Consider the following 18,749-nt stretch of genomic DNA (forward strand, 5'->3'; position numbering starts at 1 on the left):
CTTTAATATTGTATTTTGATAGTATTCAATATAGATTTCTGGACCTCCAATGGAATCTTGGAGGACTCTGAGAAGTCCTTGGACCACACTTTAAGAAACATAGCAATATACTTATTCTTCAGCTTCAGAAGGTATTGCTGTACTAAAGTACATATATAGAGTAACTATCTTCTTTCACAGTAAACATAAGGAAAACTTGGTATAGAGGACTAGTTGATTCCAAGCACCATATGCTACAGAGAAATTGCCCAAGCAATTTGTATTTGGGTGAAAAAGAAGGATAAAATGAGAAAAAACAGATGCACATGTTTCTTCAGATTTAGTTTAGTATCATATTTGGCCTTTGAATGGCATGCTAGGAGCTGCACTCTAAAATAGCAGCAAAGTCAGAAGAACTGACAGAAAAAGAGACAAACTTTCTATCCTACCATATTTTTGTTCAATTATGTAGTTCTCATAGTAGCATGCAAAGTATCATGTAATTGCCACAATAAAGTTTTTATACTTAAATCTTTAATAAGAATCTTCTTACTGAATCTGAAGGAAGCTAATGTTGGGACTCACAAGACAAAAGGTAAATCTCAGCAAATAAGAGAGATTAGAATTGCCCCCTCTCTTAATATTCTTCCGGAAGGCACTGAAGACCTGGTTCTGTCAACAGGCCTGGGGAACCCAGAGTGAGATGGAGCCCATCAAAATGGCTCATGTCATCTGATGTCGTCAGGACAGGGGTGGGTGGGAGTTGGGGAGGGGGTGATTTATTTATTTATTAATTCGTTCACTCATTTATTCCAGATTTTGTTCTATTGTACTTTATTAATTTATTTGATTCTTTTTGTTAGTTTTTATTGTTTTTTATTTTAATATGGTTTTACATTCTGTAAGCCCCCTTGAGTCGCCATGGGCCAATAGGTGGCAATATAAATTCAATAATAAATAAATGAAGCACTTGATAACAGGAATAAATATTAATTTGTCCCTTTTAAGAATCCATTTAGTGTAAGGATTTACAAGAAATAGGTGCTCATAGCAAAATACAGATCTAAGAGAAATCCCCTGCCTCCACAATAAGTTGCCACTCATTCTGCTGTTCAGATCCACCTGAAGGAAAGCTAAGAGTTGGGCAAGTCCTGCTTCTACTGGAGACAACTTTCCACTGCATCAACAAAGAAAAGCCCTCTGGGTCAACTTATAAATGTGAATCAAGCTTGGTCACTTAGCCATCAGGATGGTCTCTATTAACACCTTGGAGACTGCTGCTTTCATGAATTCCAGGTGCTAATATGAAGCCATTCTGGCCTGGGTCTCAATGAGGAAAAGAGTTTGGTCACTCTAGAAGATGCTAGATACTCAATGCTCATCTCCAACAGAGTTCAGAACCAACATTTCCCGACTCAAAAGCAAGCAACAATTATTTGTGCTTTCTTTGCTACCTTGCATCATTCTTGATAAAATTGAGAATAGAGGGAATGCCTACAGTAGCTTATGCAGCCAAGGAGCCACAAAGTATCAGTCCCTACTTCCTTAACATCATGAAAATGAAAGAATCTGGTCATATCCCTGTTCTGTTATCCCTTGTGGCAGAGGTAAACCAAAAGGGTTGTTCACAAATCTTTAATTACCTACAAGACTTCTAAGTGCAATGTCTACTCTGCTGGGGCAGAAATGTCTTCTAAACAGCACTTAGGAGAGAAGATGTCTTTCTGCCCAGAAAGACAGGAGATATTATATCTTCATTCACTTTCATCTCTTTCCCCTCTCTATGATTCTTCAGATACATTTTTATGAAGACATTGTCACTCCAAAATCAGAATGTGATCCCTTTCTATCAGTGCCATGGTAGATTCTAACACCTTGTCACACTGCCCTAATTTCCAAGTTGACTTCTGCTAGATCGGGTGCTCTGAGACAAATGGTTGATTTGGATTCCAGCTGACAGGCTGGCATTCCTGTTGGTTAGGTCTTGCAGGATTCTCTGAAGATGACCTTCCTGGAAAGGATGATTAACTCAAAACCACCATTGTGGAAGATCATCACTACATTGGGACTTTCAAAACTAAAGTATCTGCATTTAGCAATCTGCTCCTAAAATGCAAATAGATATCACCGTGACAATCTTGTAAGAAATTATGACTTAAGGCTCCTTTGAGTAGTTATGATTTAAGGCTCCTCTATTTTAAATGCACATCCAGTGACATTTCTATCTTGTGCCAACACCTATCTGTGATGTGAAAGACTTCTGTCAGATTGACTAAACTGTTCAGCACTTGTAGGGTTAATATATATTAAGAATTACTGTTTTATAGCAAACAGTAACAAGCAAAACAACAAATAAAAAAATAGCTTTGAATTGGCCTAGTCCTAACCCAGCATTCACTGAGCTTTTTGTAAGTATCCATAATCATTCAACTTCTGCAGAATGTAATTTTTTTTCATCTAGAAATAATATTGTCTATTAAAAACTATGAAAACAAAACATGTAAGGATAAAGGATAATTTAACCCAATGTTGCTCCACATTGTTGTTTCTACTTTGATTATACTTTCTTCTTGGAAACCTGTCAAGTTTTCAATGCAGCTACTATGAAAAAAAAACCAATCACATGTAACTTTTCCACTACACTTACTGCCAAATCATCTCCTGAACTGAAATTCCAGAACTACAAAAGGGACTTATAAACATGGTTATAACTGAAAAGCTTTTGTATTTAAAAATTATGCTCTACGTCAATTGCAAATATGTATGCGTGCTGAAATATGATCTTTTTTTAAAAAAAATAAAGCATGTAGCTACTGAACAGCTTAGCAAGCTAAAGAGCTTGTCAATACTTACTATATTCAATCTTCTTTTTCTTCTTCTTATCTTTTAGTTTCATTTTTTCTTGATCATCTTTTGCTATTATGTTTGTTTGTTGTTCCTGATTTCCTTCACAATATAATTTATGCTTCCCATGCAGAGGCTTCTCCTGGATCTTTTTGTGCTTAACCAAGACAACTTTTCTTTTTAGGCAAGTACATCCAAACATGCAATCTGGTTTGCGACAGTGTGTTGGCTGACGTTTTTCAACAGCCAAACTAGAACAGATACACCCAAGCCGACAAAAATCATTGTTGCATGGTGGTGCTTTCTTTTTAATTATTTTGTGAATAGGTTTGTTTTTGAGTGAAGCCTGAAAAGTGTTAATATATACCTTTGTTAAATATTCAGATAAATATTTGCAAAGCCACAAATGAAAAGTAAATGTCATAGTATAGCTTACAGAATTACTGTCAAATAATTCTATATAGCGGGCTAGCAGTGATGTTTAATCTATTGCAGAAAAATAGTAATATAATACACTAAATAACTACTACTATATTAAAATCAGCTTATTTACATTACAAAATTATAGGAATAATATAACCAAAGTGAATGTGTATGCTACCTCAAAAGCTGCACATTTTCCTTGATTTTTTTCTAGATAAAAAAAACAACCTATACAGGTAGTCCACGACTTACAAACGTTCATTTAACAATTTTCAAGTTTACGGCACTGAAAAAACTGACTTACAACCGGTCCTCATATTTATAACTGACACAGCATCCCCACGGTCACATGATCAAATTTGGGATGCTTGGCAACTGGCATGCATTTTTGATGATTGCAGCATCCTGGAGTTACATGATCGCCATTTGCAATCTTTCCATCTGGCTTCTCACAAGTGAAGTCAACTGATGAAGCCGGATGTGCTTAATGACATGATTTACTTAACAATTGCCTTGCTTAGCGATGGAAGTTCTCAAATGTAATCGTAAACCGAGGACTATCTGTACATTTTAATAAAATCTAAATAACCCCAGAGCTGCTCACTATGTTAACCTTCAATAATTACCAACACAATGCAAGACTAGACTCTAACAAGACAAATGGAACAGAAAATCAAGGTAATTAAACAATTGTAGATTTTAATAACTGAAATATGATGGCCTTTATCTAATGGATTTAGATACCTGTCAGCTTTCTGCGAACTCTTTTTCTATGAAGCTATTTGTCCTGTTCTAGGGAGAGGGGAAATCTCAGTAGGAATATTTTCTTTAATGCTAAATGTAAAATCTTCTACTCAGAAAGCTGAATGATGAAAATTGACATGTTTTCTGTTTCTTAAAAGGACACCGAATCATGTTCTGTTTTCTAGTGAAAGGTAATTATTGTAGAAATCACTTACAAAATTGTTCAGATTAGGCAAAATTTATATTTTCATCCTTTAAATTTACCTGAGCAGTCAGCAAAATTGTCAAAGATAGTTCAGCTCGTTCCTCTGTAATATATGTCCGTGGTTTGCCATCCCACAATGCGCAATCTTCGAGATCCAGCAGTTTCAACTGAGTCTTGGATAAAGTTGACAAGCGACTGCCCTGTTGCTGCTGCACCTGACGCATAGTAATTTGTTTGCTCTGCAAATTTCCCTCTGTGCCCGACACCATCGAAGCATCTTTCTCAGTAACTGTCTGAGAAAGGCAGTCAATTGCCTGAGATTTAGAAACTTTCTCTTCTGAGATTAGTTTATGTTTGTGTTTTTTTGCAACAGATAAACCTATTGTGCCTTTGGGGGGAGATTTTTCTTTGCCTTTTGAGATTGCTTGTTTTTTATTCTTCATTTTCTCTTTTATCTTTTTAGAAATAGAAGGTAAGTCCAGAGGTTTGGAAGTATAAGAACTTAAATTAGAAGCAGTGGATTGTTTTTTTAGAACACTATCTAATGTTCGCACATAGCTGGTGCTTTTAGTTGGAAGCTGATAAACTACAGGAGAACTAGATGTGCTAGGAGAAAATCCAATGCTTGTTTCCATCAACTTTCCTTCATTTTCTAGGTACTCATCAAGTTTGTCACTGCAGAAGGCAGATCGATTCTTCAACAAGCCTTCTAAAATGATGCCTGAATAATAATAAAAATACTTTTTAGATTAAGAGTATTTCAAATCTCAAGTTGCAACATCTTGTACAAATTCCATTAACTGTATTTCAGAATACTTAGCTAAGCTTAGAAATGTTAAAAACTACAGGTGTTTTGCTATAAATGTAAAGAGAAATAAATATTGGAAAAGATTTCAATTATGATTGCAGTTATGAAGCCTTCCAAAATACATTCACATTCTTTTCAAAATACATTCTTCTTTCTTTTTCATATAAATTCAATTTGGAAACCGTAAATACTCTCAAAGATTGAAAGGAGGTAATGATAAAAGGCTATCAATGTCTGATAATTGCAGTTTTAGCAACTTGCTGCTTCCCAATAAACTAGGGAGAAGACGCCAGAGGGTATTCAATGTAAATTATATTGATTTCTAAATCACTATTTAAATCATTCCTTGGTCAAATTAAATTTTAACTTTTTAAATCACTAGTTGCACTGTTAAGGGAATACATTCTTATTTAATATTCCAGATTAACCTATCCATTACATACAAAGGCACAGAGCCTACAGAAATGTTTTTTTTATTCAGAAATATTAAGCTCAAGGATGTCAAAGTTCTATTATCCTAATACAGTACTGAGAACTTTTGATAATGGCCAAAATATTTCTCAATGTTGTTCAAAACTGCTTTTTTGTTTGATTACTACTCAATAACACAGTAATCTGTTCTGCCACACATCTTATGTGAGAGTTAATTTGTGGGAATATATTGCAATTTCAATATCAGTGTTGAGCACCAAAGTCTTTTGCTGGAAAATGCATCAAATTAGAATTGCAACTATACTACTTTGGGGCTTAGATTTTCTTCTAATTACTGGATAAAAATCTAAAAGATCTTTGTATTAGTTAAAACTGACTCTTTTCCTTTTCTGACAGATTAATGTATACCTAGCTATTCCACACAGTATCAATATATAAATATCAACTACCTATTCCAGGCCTGAATGTAATCTACTCAAATGTCCCATAGCAAAGAATTATCTTTGTTCCCTATTCTGCTATTTACAGATACGATGTAGTAGCTAATGTATACATAGAGATTTAAGTTTAAAATATGACAATCAATCTGTTTCTTCAAGTAGAAAAAAAATCTGATATATTTAAAAAATTCATGTAATTTTTTGATGAAATACCTGATGAAAATTCACACATATTGGATAAGACTAGTATAGATTTACATAGTTTGACAACCATTATTAGAAATGCTTGGAAGTTTAGTTTTCTAATGATGATGTTTTAATTATGATTTAGTGCTTCATTCTTTCGACAAAGAACAAACCTATAAATAACATTTATAACACTCTGTATATTTCACCTAAGATTCTTTTCTAAGGGCCACCACCAAATGCCCAGAATCATTTGGTCAGTGAAGTGGGTGGCATATAAATTTAATAAAGGAAGCTAGGTTCATTTATTGTTTCCCAGCAATATGGCAGTCACTTCTTGCAAGTGTCAGATATGCTTTAACAGGCAATGTAAACTTTACTTGAGCAAGTTTAATAACTTAGATTGACTTTTGCTTTGTGGGTTTTATTTGTTATTCAATAGTATTCAGTTGGAACAAACATATTTTATAAATAATAGTAATAATTTATGTTAAGATTGTGTAGCATTTAAGATTTTTCCATCAAAGCAATCCTGAGTCACCAATTTTTTAAAAAAAGAACTTCTGAAATTCTTCTCAATTTAAGCATAGGCAGTGGAAAAGACTCATTCCATTTTTCTTGCCTTTCAATAATATATTAATCAATTGGGGTTTTAAAAAGCAGAGAAATACATGGAATACTGGGCTATCAATTGTCTTCAAAAGTTACTATGCAGTTTCCAAATCACTAGCAACAAGCTGCAGCACAAACATTATCTTAGCAGAGTGAATCATCACATTATGACACAATTATTTGAGCAAAGTACATTCTGTTAACTGAGATTTAAAATGTACAATGTTATTAAACTTAATTAGAGTTGCTGTTTAATCATTCAATTTCTAATACTGAATTTAGTTTGAATCTTCAGCTAAAATATCTGTTGATGGGCAAAGAAGCTTTTATATGATCTATAATACATTAGCTTTCCTTTCTACCTTTGCCCCGTGATGTATCTGGGAAGCTTCAAACAACAGTAAGCCAGCTAAAAATGGGAGCCAGATATTAGTAATGCAATGCATTTTTAGTCTGTAATTTTAGTTAAATTGTGGAAAAAAATCTTGAATATTTTTTATCTAACAAAATTCTAAAAATAAACTTTTTCAAAAATATAAAATATATGTGCATACTTTATTATCTGTCCTCTGTGACTACAGCCACAAGACATTTTGAAACTATAAATTCTATGCATTCTTTCTCTCATTTTCTCATTTCATTTTCTTATAGTAAAATTCTGCATCAAAATTTTTCCTTTTACCTTCATTTTTTGAAGTGTTGTGAAATTTTCCTCGCCAACCCTTTATTTTTGTGATATCATTTGTCTTTCCAGTCCTTGAAATAAAATGAAGTCCAGTATCTGGCAGTATAAACGAGTTGAGAAAAATGGGAACAAAAGAACTGTGAGATCATTTTGCTTGACAAACAAGTTAAAAAACTTGGTACAATACACACAAATACAATACATAGCTGCTATCATGTACTTAGCATGTGTGGTCCTTCTAGACTTGCAACTCCTTTGTGCAATTTCAAGTTTTGTACCAATTGTACCCTTTCCTGGACCAGAAGGCTTTATTCAGTTATTCTTGCCGTAGTTGCCTCTAGAATGGATGACTGTCCATGATGAGTTGGCAAGATGGTTGTGTAATACAACGATGGACTCTCCTACTATCTTGAGTTTTTTTCAATCTTTTTTGTTTTCTTGTTTTTACTTAGTGTTAAATAGATACATGAAGACAGTTACATATGTAAATTCTGAAAAAAATACTCTGGATTTTTTATTTTGGGGGGAGATTGTTTTGAGCTTAGTACAAATGTGAACCCAGCTAATAAAATAAGCCACGATTTATGACCTAATAAGGGGGAACCTGGCTACTGTGATTTGTCCAATATTTACAGCTGAAACAAACCATGCACTGTACAATGTGTAAGCAGTCATCTTACTGAACAATATATTTATAGATAGTAAAACAAAACATGGTGTTTTGTTACAAATCTCTTTCAAAGATACAGAAATACTTTACAACTCATTTTAAGCAATCCTGCATTAAGACACTGACTTACCAGCAGAATTGGAATCAGTTCCTTCATTTTTCCATGAAGCATATTCCTCTGAATAACTTAATGGCAACTGCACACCCAAATACTTCAGATCAATACTCATTGTTGGGTCCACAAAATTCAATTTTAAACCCACTGAAGGAATGAAGGAATTTTTATACCATTATTAAAACAATTTCGTATGTGTATCAAGATCACTGTTATGTTTTCTCTTGCCAGGACTTTATTTTACAAAATATAAAGCTGAAAACAATACTTTTCAATTGGTTCTCTTTCCAATATAAATTATTCCACCTTAATTAAACTATACATGGATACAAAGATTACCAAATTAGATGTTACAAAGTTTTCTTTTAACTATTTGCAAAATTCCTTCAGATATAACTTAAGAAGAAAGCTAGATGGCATTAAGTATAGCTTCATTAAACAGTATCAATAACCAAATTTAAATGTTGATACAATTCATCACCAGAGTTCAATTTAATGAGAAAAGTATGGTACTGAAAAGGGAAAAGAAAAAAGAAATCTTCTATAAACACCTGATCTCATGACCAAAGTTGAAGCCACAATCTACATTAAGACAACATCAATCTCTATTTGTCTTTTTACCTCCCCCTTCCCAATGTCAGCACTTCTTGGGTCCAATGTTACTTTGCAGAAGTAGAAAACCATTTTCACAAGACAATCTCACAATTTCCCAATCTGATTACAGCCCCTGCTGCTCCGTCATACTATCCCTATTCTTCAACTCTTAGGATTCTTTTTGCCAAAAGAAAAGAGAAGAGCGTTTTATTCTACATGCATAGTTTGATTCTTCTGTTTTGGGAATCCAATAGAAAACTTTCCAGCTTCCAACTTTCTTCTCATTTGCCTATTCAGATATCAAGATTTCCCTCCTTTTTGTGATTAAATGATAAATGAGCACGCAGTTTCCAGCATCATGTGAATTGGGGGCAGCGCGGCAGGAACTTGGTCATAAGTCCCTTCATTTATCAGAGCCATAACTTTGAATGCACACTGAACAAAATAGCAACAGCAACAGCACTATACCACTTCACAGTGCTTTACAGCCCTCTCTAAGTGGTTTACAGAGTCAGCATGTTGCCCCCAACAATCTGGGTCCTCATTTTACCAACCTTGGAAGGATGGAAGGCTGAGTCAACCTTGAGCCAGTCAGGATCGAACTCCTAGCAGTGGGCAGAGTTAGTCTGGAATATTGCATTCTAACCACTGCACCACCATGGCTCAAATGTTTGTAACTCAAGGTCTACCTGTAAAACAAGTGTATAGTGGGAATATAGTGTACAATTCCTGAATGTTATTGTATTAAGTCAACTGGTTTTAAACACACATTCAATTGATATGCTTTGTAGAGGAAGATTCAATTTCAAACCTAACCAAATTATTTCCATCTGATACAAATTATTCATTATTCTGACAACAATGATAACAATCTACATACGTCTCTGCATTTTCATCAATCTAGTTGTCACACCCAATACATGACATAAAATACATAATTTATACAATAAAAGCAATAACAATAATTAGGAGTATTTCAGAGTTTCTATACCTACCTTCTTGAAGACTTGGATGTATTACTTGTTTGTACTTAAAAGATTTTAAATCTTCTAACAATTCTTTTTCCATCTGTTGTATTCTTTGACTATCTGTGAAACATACATTTATTTGTTTATACATTCTCAAAACTATTTTAGCTACAAAAATGAAGATTGTATGGAAAAAATAACCTATCAATCAAGGCCCCGTGAAATAATATTAATTTATCCATTACATTGTGCTTTTCAGCCTGGCAAGTTTAGCAGGAATTCATAGATCCTTGCAATGTCACCTGGGACCAAAGTTATAAAATGTCTACACTACAAATTATATTAGATGGAAGAACTGATAATGATATAAGGAGGTATAATTTATTTATTTCAGGGCTTTCAACTGTAATGCTAAGGAAAATCCTCCACTGTCGGAAGATTCATTCCCAGATTGAGCTGAATGGGGAACCCCCCACACTATGAACAACAAACTCTCACTTAATGAAGATACTAATCCTTCCCTTTGTTAATAATCATAACCTATCACTGACAATACTTGCAACTTGATATATATTAGGTAATAAGTTTAACTATTATTGTTACCTGAATCAGTGCACGGATTACATGTAGCCAGTGAATTGTTCAGTGTATTTTGCAGTTCTTTTTCTTCAACTCTATCAAAACTGTGGATATCAAGTGCTTCCTATGTGCAATAAAAACATACTTTGACAAATTGTGCAAGTTTTATACTGGAGGCATTACAAAATTACAGGAAGCTACACTTTGAAATTAATTTAAAATGACTGGTAGGTATACAATTTAAAACTACTATATCTGAAAATGGAAAGAATTATAATGCAGAACCCCAAAGAAGTACAAATTTTGGATATAAATTTACCTTGGATACAAAGGATACAAAAAGCATTCCATCCACGTCCTCAAGATCAGGGTTAACATCCAAATGGGTACTACCACTTCCCAAAGAGACATCATTATTGGTTGTATCAGATTTTGCAATGCATTTAGATGATCTTCCACCTTCAGATAACTTTGATTTCCGTGGTCTTCCTCGCTTCTTTGGGCCTGACACCCCAACATTTTGACTGCCAACAATACTCTTGCCAGAAATATGAGTCTTCAACATATTTATGTTTTGGTCATCAAAGATAACTTTAGCTAAAGATGGGCTGCTGGTGGCAGGGGCCTTGAGATCACGACTGGACTCTATTTCAGTTGTATTGAGGCTGCTGTATGTTTCAGTACTTATCCCTAGTACATCTTCTTCTGAAGGTATATGTGGTGTTATGTTTTCAGATACCATTTTATCAGTTGTAATCTTCTCAGTTTCCTCAACTTCAGGAGGGCTAGAGATACTTCTATTTTCAAAATGAGCAGGGAAAGAATCTAATGAATTTGGAGACTTTTCATTCTTAGTTGTCATTAATGCCTGTGAAAGAGCAGAGACTTTCACTGTATCCCTGGTCATTGTACAGGACTCTAGGTAAACTACAGGCATCTTCCCACTATCTAATTTTAGCATTTTTGCTTTGGCAACACCCAACTGGTTTATTTGTTGTTCCTTGTGGAATTCAATATCCATTTTATCTATTTTACTGTATTTCTCCAGCTGCTGCTCCAATATGGAGCTGTCACTTTTGGAATATTCTTCTGCAATGTTATTGGTTTCTTCTTCCTTCACATTTACCCCTTCCATGCAAATTAGAGGTTCATATTCATAGTTATCTAATGGTTCTTCTTTTACAGACACGTTGATTCCTCTCTCTTGAGTAAGCTGGGATGTCACATGTGACAATTTTTGACAAGGATTGGATATTGGACTGAAATAAGAAAACAAAGAAAATACTCAATTGCAGAATAAGCAGAATCTCATCTTCTCTTTTCGGACAGACATGAAATGTACACTTGGCTTATTCGAACAGTCACCCCTTTAGGCATCACCCTCTTATTAACACATTGCAACAAGTCATTAGCATTAAGGTGAACTCAACAGCAACTTTATGGATGGGAAATTCACTGTTTGGAGTAAAGTTAAAATTAAAAAAACTAAAGTGAAGAGAAAATACACTTTCCACCAAAAGAAGACTAAGTCAAATGAATAAATAGACTATTCATTCCTCTTCCTTCTTCCAGCAAAACCTCACGATGGATATGGAGTCAGAGGAAGAGAAAAATGTTGGATGGAGATAAGGAAGGGATAGCCGGAAAGAAAAAAAGGATTAATGCATTACAAAAGGGTTAAAGTTCTGTAAGCAAATAATAGCAGGCAAGAGCTAATTTTCAAGTGCATCTATCTTTTAATGAAGCAATGCTACTATAATCAACAATCTCTTCTCTATCAGTAAATATAATTATTTGGAGAGGGGGAAAAATGTGATTTTCTACTTCCTGTTGGGAATATGTTATATCACAATAGCAACAGCAGATAGCTTATTATAACGCCAACCTAGCAGTTCGAAAGCACTTAAAAATGCAAGTAGAAAAATAGGGACCACTTTGGTGGGAAGGTAACAGCATTCCATGCGCCTACGGCGTTTAGTCATGTTGGCCGCATGGTGAGATTTGAACTGCAAAATTGCAGGCAACTGGCAGTCAGCAGCAGTAGCGTGCAGTACTGCACTTTAACCACTGCTCTACCATGGTTCAAAATATACTGAAAAAAGCTGATAGTGGAAAACAAATCATAACCAACGATTTGTTGGAATTATGAATAAGGATTGTTATTCCCATAAAGCCAGTTAAACATAAGACTTAATCTTGAAATCTAAAGATAATTCACCTACATTTTGTTGCATATTTCTTTTTGACAGTCCTTAATGTGTTGTTTTTTTATACAGACGAGCTTTGCTAGTCTGCCCATGTATATAGGTAATCTATTAATGCTTCAGAAAAAAAAGACTAGTACTGCAGGATCCTACACCTTCGTATGTAAGTGCATTTATTTTAATTAAAATAAATTTTAAATGTATTCTATATTAACACAATTAACAGTAGAAATAAAACATATGGCTACATATTTCTGAATCTAATTTTTATATTTGTTAAAGATATAACTTGATGTATGAATCTGACTAAAGCTGCATATAATTCATTTAGCTCTGGCCTACTGTAATAAATTAATTCTGACATACTTTTTTATTTTAATTGGATTTTTAAATTTTTAAATTGTTTTTTTTAATTGCATTTTCTTAGAATGTATAAAAAAAAAGGGTATGAAAAGTACCACACAACAATTTTAATTATATTGGAGCATATTAATAGCACTATATTAAGATAATCAATAATATAATACTATCAAATTATATTGTGTAGGCCCTATATATGAACAGATAAGCCCCCACAGCTCTAAAACCATATATATTAATGAATCTATAATTTGGAACCATTTTTTTCATTCTGGAACTTGTAAATAGAGTTTAAAGTAATATATCAAGCACTGATCCAGTCCGAATACCATTACAGCTAGAACTGTAATAAAATAAAAGCTTTCAACACTGCCCAAAATAAAAATATTGCAAGTTTTATATAGCTATTTGGCTGAAATTATTTATTTAATATTTATTTTAAAAAAACCTTTGCACATATTGTTAGAATTCACAAATGTATACATTCTGTATTTTACTAACTTTCACTAATATCACTCCACTCACCTTGTTCTTACACTATGGCACAGGTGTCAAACTTTATCGCGTCATGGGCCGGATCATGATGTCTTGTGATATTTTTTGCTTTTGTAGAGCCGGGATGGGCATGGCCTGCCTATGATGTATCTGGCCCACAGGACACCACCTTGACAGGCCTACACTATGGAAATTAGGATACATACAGCATTTTCTCAAGCGGAGCTAGTGGGCAATTTGGGGTCCTCCTGGATTCACAGTCTCTTGCAGGTTCATCTTGTGTGCCAGTTGTACCTATTTCTGGATCAAGAAATTCTACTCACAGTGACTCATGCCTGGATCACTTCCTAGTTGGATTACTATAAGGCTTTCTACATGGAGCTGCCCTTGAAGAGTATTCAGAAGCTTCTATTTATTCAGAATGCAGTAATGTGGCCAGTTTGGGACGCTGATGTAACATCTATACTCCCGCCTTCTACTGCACTTCCAGGAGCTAGTTTATTATCTAAGAGCTTTATATGGCACAGAACCAGGTTATTTGAGAGACCACCTGTCTTTCATTGTCTCTGCTCATTTCACCAATATCGCTGGGACTGGTAAGCCCCAAGTTCCCCCTAACAGGAAGTGTCATTGAGTGGAATCAAGGACACCCACCCTATTGCAACAAGACCAGAAATTCAGATGGCTCTGATCTTCTGTAAGGAATGAAGACCTAGATCAGGGCTGTCAACTCCTGGCCTGTGGGCCGGATGCATTACGCACTGGCCACACCCATGCCTGGGTTAGCCAAGGGGATAAAAGTCCCAATATGTCACATGATGATGCCGTGACGACGAGTTTGATACCTGATCTAGATGAACCATCAGGCAATTGGGCGAGAAGATTAAATGAGCCCTGCTGATTGATCTGTTTAATTCTTGTCTCTTGTTGTTTAGGAGTGGAATGGTTTTTTAGATCCCAAGCATATTATTATTGTTTTGGGCTATTTACTTTTGTACATTGTGTCAATTGCTGTTTTAACCCCCTATTCATCGTCTAGAGTCACTCCTGTGTAATGGAGACCAATATAAGTTGTTTTAAGTATTTTTATACGAATGCTGATTATCTTTTATATAAAAAGCACAACCCTACCTTTCTGATGCTTCTTCCTTTAATCCTTGATCATCGCCTGCATGTACATCTGACTCCGCAAAATGTAAGAACTCATGATATGGACTAAGGGACTCTTTCTCCAAATCTGGGTCACATATCCCACTAGGTGGTAGGTCTAGTTTCTGTGATGGATCCAAAATATTCCCTTCAAGGGGATGCCTGTGATTAGTAGGAGAACTTGTAACACTATTACCTTCGTGCTCTGAGCTACCATTTTGCTTCATGTCACGCTGAAGTCTACTACTCAAGCCATCTTCTCTGAATCCTTTAGCAAATGGATTATAGTCTATTTTTAGTTGTGTAATTTGGATGTTTTGATATGCAGTCACAGCAAAGAATTCTGTCTGTGGAAAAGTGAAAGTACGGACATCAGGACCATTCAACTGGATGACCTCTGTAGCTTTTTCAGCAGGCACCAGGTGTAGTCGAGGTAAATACCGATGCATAGAATGCAGAATGATATGTCCTTCCTGGTCCAATGTATTATTAGTAAGCTTCAATTTGTAGAAAGATACTGGTTGATGCATCCAGTAATGACCAGTAGAAGGTGATTCAGGATGAATAAACACTCTTCCCAGCACATGAGGTTCTGCCTTTCCACTGGGTTCCCAACTATGGCCATTCCACTTATACCGGAAGTTGTCAATAGGAGAAATATCCATGACTAGGATGTACTTGAGGTTGGATTCTAGGCCTGATATCCAGTATCGACAATATGGAAACATTCGTCTCCCTTGTTTTGTCAAAATCATTTCAGTGCTGCGATGATAGAATTCATTCCACATATTATTGTTGTCCAGCATAACAGTGATATTCCCTGAAGCACAATCAGCTGGAAGGTATGTCTTTGCTTTAGGTTTCACTGGCTTTGCTGCACTGCTGAGAAGACTGCTGTTATCTTGATTTGAAAGCAAGGTTCCTTGATCAGGTTTACCAGTGCTCTGCTTCACAAGAACATAAAGAGCAGGAGTTGTGCCTGACATTGTCCCAGTATTTTGGTTTCCTAATATAACTGGTTGTTTCTCCATTATGGGAATAGTTGAAATATCCCCAATATTTTCCATATTTCTCAATTTTGGCAATTTAACTTCATCGATTTTTAATCATCTGCAGGGGAGAAAAATCAATGAAATAACATTCATACAAAATAGTTTAAAGTATGTGTGTGGGATGTGTGTGTTCATCCCTACTGCAAATGCATGCCAACTGCAACCACAAAGATAAAGAAAACATTAAGAAGATAAACTCCCACTAATAATTTTAATAAACCAAACTGTATCTTTGCAAAAATGCAGCATGATCATCTTAAATTGCAAAGGAAATAATTTTCTCAAACGATCCATATGTTGACTTTTGTGAACAAATGTTTCTAAAAGGATTGTCCTGCCAATCTTAGTAAGTCAAAATACTTTAATATGAAGTCCCTTCAATAGTTATGGCTTAACATCAAAATTAAGATCATCACTTTTGATTAGAGACCAGAAAACCAGCACACAATGCAAGATAATATTCACTAGTTAGTAGTTCAAGGTCAAATCTTTCACTGATTGCAATATATACAGTAGGTACTCTTCAAGGGATTATATAGAACGAGCAGTAAAAGTCAGCACAGTAAATAAAACTGTGCAATTAGTCTTACAGATACTGTAACCTGAAAATACCAATACAAGAGAGTATTTGTAGCTCAAGGTTGAAATGAGGGGAATGAAATGCACTGAGTTGTAAATGCCCAAGCACCCAAATTTTAATGACAGCAGGGACAATATAATTCTATAACTTAGGGAACCAGACATAAGTACCATTGGTCAGACTGTAACTATGAATAGTAGCTGAATATGGTCATTAAGCATTAACTACCTGTGAGACAGAACCACTGGAACCACCTAGCATTGATTCTCATCTCATACATGGATTCCAAAATACTGGAAAAGACATAAGACTTCCTATATACAACAGGTCTAAATTTAAAGGTAGTACCACATATATATATGCCCAATAACTGACCTGAAATTTTGCAAATGCAAGCTAAGCCAGTTTTATATTTTCTATTGTTTAGACGTTTCTACTGATGAACATGCTTTACAGTCATCTTGTTTTCCCAGAAGCTATTGTACATGGGAACATCAGTCAATTTATGTAGCTGTCAAAAGAAACAAAAGTACGTCAACATCTAATTATCTTTTTAATAGAAAGAAATCAAGATCAATTAATTTTTATAAACTAAATCATTGTGGTTTATTTTTAAAAAAATATGAATAAATATCCTGGTTTTGCATTAAGTTCTGACAATTCCAATTAGCACATTCTTCTTCTTTGTACTTTAACTAATTTAAAACATAAATTAAGATATTTTTCTGAGCTAGGTTTTAAAATTCTAGTATTTTTATTATATACATTTTGTCTTTTATCTTTTTTAGTTTCTTTAATGATTCTCCGATCAAATAATTTGAATGAAAAGCAGGACTAAAAAAAGAGTAAATAAATAAATAAATCTGCTCTGGATGCATCAGAACAGAATTGGGTGAAAGGAAGCACACAAAGGGAAGCATGTTTATTTCAGGTTGTAAACAGCATAGACAAGCATGTTAAACATTTAACAGTGTACTTTTATTATAATTGCTTTCATTTCCTGATCCCCTTTTCTGCGACTACAAATAAGCATTTTCATTACAGTGCTACATCTTGAAAAATTATTTCCAAATATGAATTCCAAGAATAATTAAAATAAATGTAACTTTTGCAATAGATTCATCTACATGGACTTTCAGTTAAATGGTGACTATACTGTACAGGTAGTCGTCGACTTACAACTGTTCATTTAGTGATTGTTTGAAGTTACAGTGGGATTGAAAAAAGTGACTTATGACCATTTTTCATAGTTATGACCATTGCAGCATCCCTGTGGTCATGTCATCAAAATGTGGATGCTTGGCAACTGGTTCATGTTTTTGACGGTTGCAGTGTCCTGGAGTCGTGTGACCATCTTCTGACAAGCAGTCAATGGGGAAGCCAGATTCACATAATAACCATGTTACTAACTTAAAAATTTCAGTGATTCATTTAACAATTGTGGCAAGAAAAGTCGTAAAATAGGGCAAAACTCTCTTCACAAATGTTTCACTTAACAACAGAGATGTTGTGCTCAGTTGTGGTTGTAAGTTGAGGACTATCTGTAATCGGTAAATGTTGAGGAAATTTTAGTGAAGTAGATCATATTTTAGTGTGTTTTGACAATGTCTGCATGCAATTCATCCTAACAGTTAAGTATCAAATTCTGATCTTAACTAAGCTGATAAAAAAGTTCTTCTACACCTCATTCATCAGCTATAATTTGCTATAATTTCTGATTTAGAGAAACCAGGAAGTAAAAAGGGGAATAGTACAGGAGACCATGTCATGGTCCTATTAACATTTATTTGTTTACGGTATGTCTGCAAAATAAAACCACCTTCTGTCCTCTCAAATTTCAGGACATTGCTGTTTTCAAATGTTTCACATTCCAATGTTTTGATTCAAATACTAAGCAGTACTTCAACATTACAAGAAAAAACACAGCCTCTTACTGGGCTCTCACCCTCTTGCAGTCCTTTTTTCCCTTCTAGGACAGCCACAAATTAAGTTAATTCCAATCCTACAGATTAATTATGTGTACTAGCCAGCTTCATAAACGTTCATTTAGAACAGAGGTCCCCAAACTTGGCAACTTTAAGACTTGTGGACTTCAACTCCCAAAATTCTCCAGCTGACTGGAGAATTAGCAGTCCTCTACTTATAATGACTCATTTAGTGACCGTTTAATTTACAACACTGAAAAAAGTGACTTATGACCATTTTTCACATTTACAACCGTTGCAACTTCCCCACATTCACATGAACACAATTTAGAAGTTTGGCAACTTTTTGGCATATTTATGATGGTTGCAATGTCCAGAGGCCATGTGATCACACAGCAAACTTCTAACAAAGTCAACTGGAAAGCCAGATTCTCCTAACAACCATGTTACTAACAGTTGCAGTGATTCATTTAGCAACTGGCAAGAAAGGTAATAAAATGGGGTAAAATTCACTTAACAAACATCTCGCTTAGCAACAGAAATGTTAGACTCAATTGTGGTTGTAAACTGACCTGTAAAGACAATTGCTGGTAAAACTCCTTAAGATATTCACATTTTTAAATCAATTTGTTGACAAAGCCACAGTAATCAGCTCTGAAAAAACTAAGAGTCTGAAAAGCAAAACAACCGTATCTTATTA

The 18,749-nt window shown here is 34.7% G+C and overlaps 1 protein-coding gene across 4 annotated transcripts in view; it reads right to left on the reverse strand.

Annotated features, from left to right (window-relative positions):
• MGA (MAX dimerization protein MGA) overlaps positions 1-18,749 on the reverse strand; it is a 66,717-nt gene that overhangs the window by 44,304 nt on the left and 3,664 nt on the right. For 2 of the 4 annotated variants that reach the window (XM_087921784.1, XM_026709775.2), the window contains exons 2-9: positions 14,475-15,602; positions 10,604-11,543; positions 10,309-10,408; positions 9,733-9,825; positions 8,159-8,290; positions 7,356-7,454; positions 4,255-4,916; positions 2,833-3,169 (exon numbers count right to left, since the gene is read on the reverse strand). In XM_087921784.1, coding sequence (XP_087777910.1) covers positions 2,833-3,169; positions 4,255-4,916; positions 7,356-7,454; positions 8,159-8,290; positions 9,733-9,825; positions 10,309-10,408; positions 10,604-11,543; positions 14,475-15,559 — 3,448 coding nt within the window. In that variant the 5' untranslated portion in view covers positions 15,560-15,602. Of the gene's footprint in view, positions 1-2,832; positions 3,170-4,254; positions 4,917-7,355; positions 7,455-8,158; positions 8,291-9,732; positions 9,826-10,308; positions 10,409-10,603; positions 11,544-13,373; positions 13,529-14,474; positions 15,603-16,499; positions 16,636-18,749 lie in introns of those variants that run through there. The other 2 variants (XM_026709766.2, XM_087921785.1) reach the window with 2 other exon arrangements.

Source organism: Pseudonaja textilis, chromosome 1 (genome assembly GCF_049901715.1).
Source record: "Pseudonaja textilis isolate UNSWEBS1 chromosome 1, rPseTex1.2, whole genome shotgun sequence".
Taxonomy (NCBI): domain Eukaryota; kingdom Metazoa; phylum Chordata; class Lepidosauria; order Squamata; family Elapidae; genus Pseudonaja; species Pseudonaja textilis.